Source organism: Eupeodes corollae, chromosome 1 (genome assembly GCF_945859685.1).
Source record: "Eupeodes corollae chromosome 1, idEupCoro1.1, whole genome shotgun sequence".
Classification (NCBI taxonomy): Eukaryota; Metazoa; Arthropoda; class Insecta; order Diptera; family Syrphidae; genus Eupeodes; species Eupeodes corollae.
This window is the reverse complement of record NC_079147.1, coordinates 95,543,901-95,547,072: the sequence shown is the minus strand read 5'-3', so window position 1 is coordinate 95,547,072 and position 3,172 is coordinate 95,543,901. Positions and strand designations below refer to the sequence as shown.

The following is a 3,172-nucleotide window of genomic DNA, read 5'->3' as shown; positions in this document are numbered from 1 at the left end:
GGTATTGGTATCAGAAAATGTATCTGCGCTCTATCAAACCACCAAAAAGATGAAAAAAAAGTGATAGATTCACTCCATTCGCCCCACAAATTTCACCAGAAAACACTTGAGAGCGAAAGAGAAAAGGATTTTCCCTACAAACAGCACCGAGTTGGAATAAAAATGAACACCAAAAGTTCATTCCTTATGAGAATTGAATTTTTCCTATCAGCAGCAAGCTGTAGAATGCAACTTAGGCACAACACAACACAACATCAAAGTTCATCCGAACGAATTCTCTACCAACACCAGAACTACCTACCACCACCACCACATCACAGCTCAGCTCTCGAAAACGAGAACGGTATCTGGTGGATAGAGATACGAACAAACGAAATTACGAGATACAACCACTCTGACTCGTCGCTCGTCGCCTTCACCTATTAGAACGTGTATATTGTATCTGAGAGTTTAAAACTTTAGTACCTACTGGCACAAACAACGCACAAGTACGAGACCGAGACCGAGCCGAACCGAACCGGGCCGGACTGACAGACAAGCCAACCATAGAATCGAAACGAAATCGAGTTTTTCAGTATTCAGTTTATCGCACAGTTTTAGGTCGTCATCGTCATCGTCGTCGCCGTAGCCGTAGCCGTATTTTTGCTGTGTGTCGCGCTGCTGGTCGCTTTTGTATCTTTAACCAGACCAAAATCGTATTATTGCGAGAAACCAAATCACATTCGTTCGATGGCAACGGTTAAGATCAGGCGCGCGCTCTTTTTATAGATTATTATTATTGTTATTACTATTATTGCCTATTATCATCATCATCAACGTCGTATAGAATCGTCATCATCATTATTATTGTGGCTCTCATTTTCATTGCCAAAACCAAATAAAAATAAATATAAAAATAAAAATTAATATAACAATAATATATATAAATTAACATCAAACAAAAGCAAGCAACAATAAGAACCGCTAACCGCAATTATTATTGTTATTATTTGAAAAAAATATATCTATCTATCTTTATAGGTATACAAATTTAATAAAGATACATAAATTAACGGTGAATATTTTGAGATAATTTAATTTGTTTAATAATTTGTGTTTGTAAAATTTACAAAAAATAATAGTGATTTTTTTGAATACTTATTTTATTTTTAAAACAATGAATTTAAATAAATAAGAATTATTTAAAATTAACAGTGAAGTGCGAACATAGAAGAAAGAGTTTTTAAACCTGTAGCTGACGGTTATGTGAACAAGTGCAACAAAAATAAAAGCATTTAAAGTTTATGTGAAGTGCAAAATATTTTCAACATTTTTTTTTGAAAAATTTTAAATAAAATAAAATATTTTACTCAATGAATAAATATATAAAAATCAAGTGCAATATGATTTTATTAAAATAATATTAAATAAAATAAATTTAAAAAAATAAAAACAAAACTGTTTGTTCTCTGCTGCCAATAAAGAAAAAATATCCTTCCAAAAGTGACCATAAGAATAAAAACGAAAACAAAAAGGTGTGGTGAATTGGTTTGTGTCTCGACTTAAACTTTAAACTCCTCGCGATCAAAAACCAAATAAAAGAAAAAAAAACCTTATTAACACAAAAACAAGTGTGAAAAAGAATTAAAATTTCTTTTTCTTAAAAAAATTAAATTTATTATAAATTTTTCAACCCCATTAAGTGTTTTTTAAAAAAGCCGCCAAAATTCTTACCACAAGCAGTATGAATTCATATTTTGAGCAATCTGGCTTTTATGGCCACCCGCATCAGGCGACGGGCATGGGTATGGGCTCAGCGGCCCATCACGATCAAACAGCAACAGCGGCAGCAGCCGCATACAGAGGCTTTCCATTATCATTGGGTATGTCACCATATGCCAATCATCATCTGCAACGTTCCACCCAAGATTCACCCTACGATGCCAGTATAACGGCAGCCTGCAATAAAATCTATGACGGAGCCTACAAACAAGACTGCCTTAAAGGTGTTAATTCGATTGGCGATACAAATGGCTATAAGGATATATGGAATACAAGTGCGAATGGCGGTGGAGGTGGTGCGGGTGGTGGTGGAGGTGGCGGTGGCAGTGGATCCGCCGGCAATGGCAGTGGTGCAGGCAGTGGAGCAGGACAAAATAGCTCGATACCAGTGCGACCATCGGCGTGTACACCAGATTCAAGAGTTGGCGGCTATTTAGATACGTCTGGTGGTAGTCCGGTTAGCCATCGTGGTGGCGGGTCAGCAGCAAGTGCTGTTGCAGCGGGTAGTGCATGGAATGCGAATTGTACAATTTCGGGAGCTGCTGCTGCACAAACTGCAGCAAGTAGTTTACATCAAGCTAGCAATCACACATTTTACCCATGGATGGCTATAGCAGGTGAGTCTACATATCTACATAAAATAAGTTTATTTTAAAATTTCCATCAACTTCGTTTTTAATGTCAAACAGTCGACTTAGGTAGGGAATCAAAATAAAAAGAAAGATGGTCAAAGAAAAAAAAAGAGTCCAAGATCAATCAAATTATTTTGTGCTTCGAGCGTAATTCAGGTTATAGGAAATATGCAAACTTCTTACATGCTTCATGCTGAATCAAATCATCGAGTTGAAGTTGCGATTTTGATGGGCTTTGTGGTTAAATCAATTACCTACGTTTCATGAGTCGTCTTCAGGCTTCTTATATGATTTTTTTTTGTTTTATCTTCTGCCTTGGTCCATGATGGAGCTATTTTAAACTGATTGTGGATTTATTGTGCAAGGTGTAGTTTATATCATTCCAAGATCGAAGCTTCCTTAATGGTTAATATCTGTGATTTTCTACAGATGTAACTTGTTATTAAGTGTGCAAGAGCACCTATGTAAACCTTTTTACTATACCTGCTTTAAAGGGGCCTTGATATTTCAGGTTAAGACGCCTTGTTAAGAATTTTAAAAATTCCTAGGTATTCTTAACTGCTTTGTTATTTTAAATGAATTAAATGTAGGAAGGTACATTCCTAGGCAGGTTTATAAGAGTTTTAAAATTAAAATCTTTTAAAAAGCAGCCTTACCAAAGTCGTAAATAATGCAATAGGTATAATACATTTTATTTTAAGGTGGTTCAAGTTTGAAGGACAATATATTAAACTTTTATTTTATATTAAATGCTCAAAATTAAACAATTGAAGATATAC

General features: G+C 35.2%; 1 protein-coding gene across 1 annotated transcript; it reads left to right on the top strand.

The window, feature by feature from the left end:
- Positions 1–364: 364 nt before the first annotated feature.
- Positions 365–2,416, top strand: LOC129941775 (homeotic protein ultrabithorax-like). The gene has a single exon (XM_056050503.1). It carries the CDS (start codon positions 1,724–1,726, stop codon positions 2,414–2,416), a length of 693 nt encoding a protein of 230 aa, XP_055906478.1. The 5' UTR covers positions 365–1,723.
- Positions 2,417–3,172: the final 756 nt, after the last annotated feature.

Excerpts from the sequence above, each read along its gene's own strand:
- LOC129941775 (XM_056050503.1), top strand. The coding sequence starts at position 1,724 with ATGAATTCATATTTTGAGCAATCTGGCTTTTATGGCCACCCGCATCAG.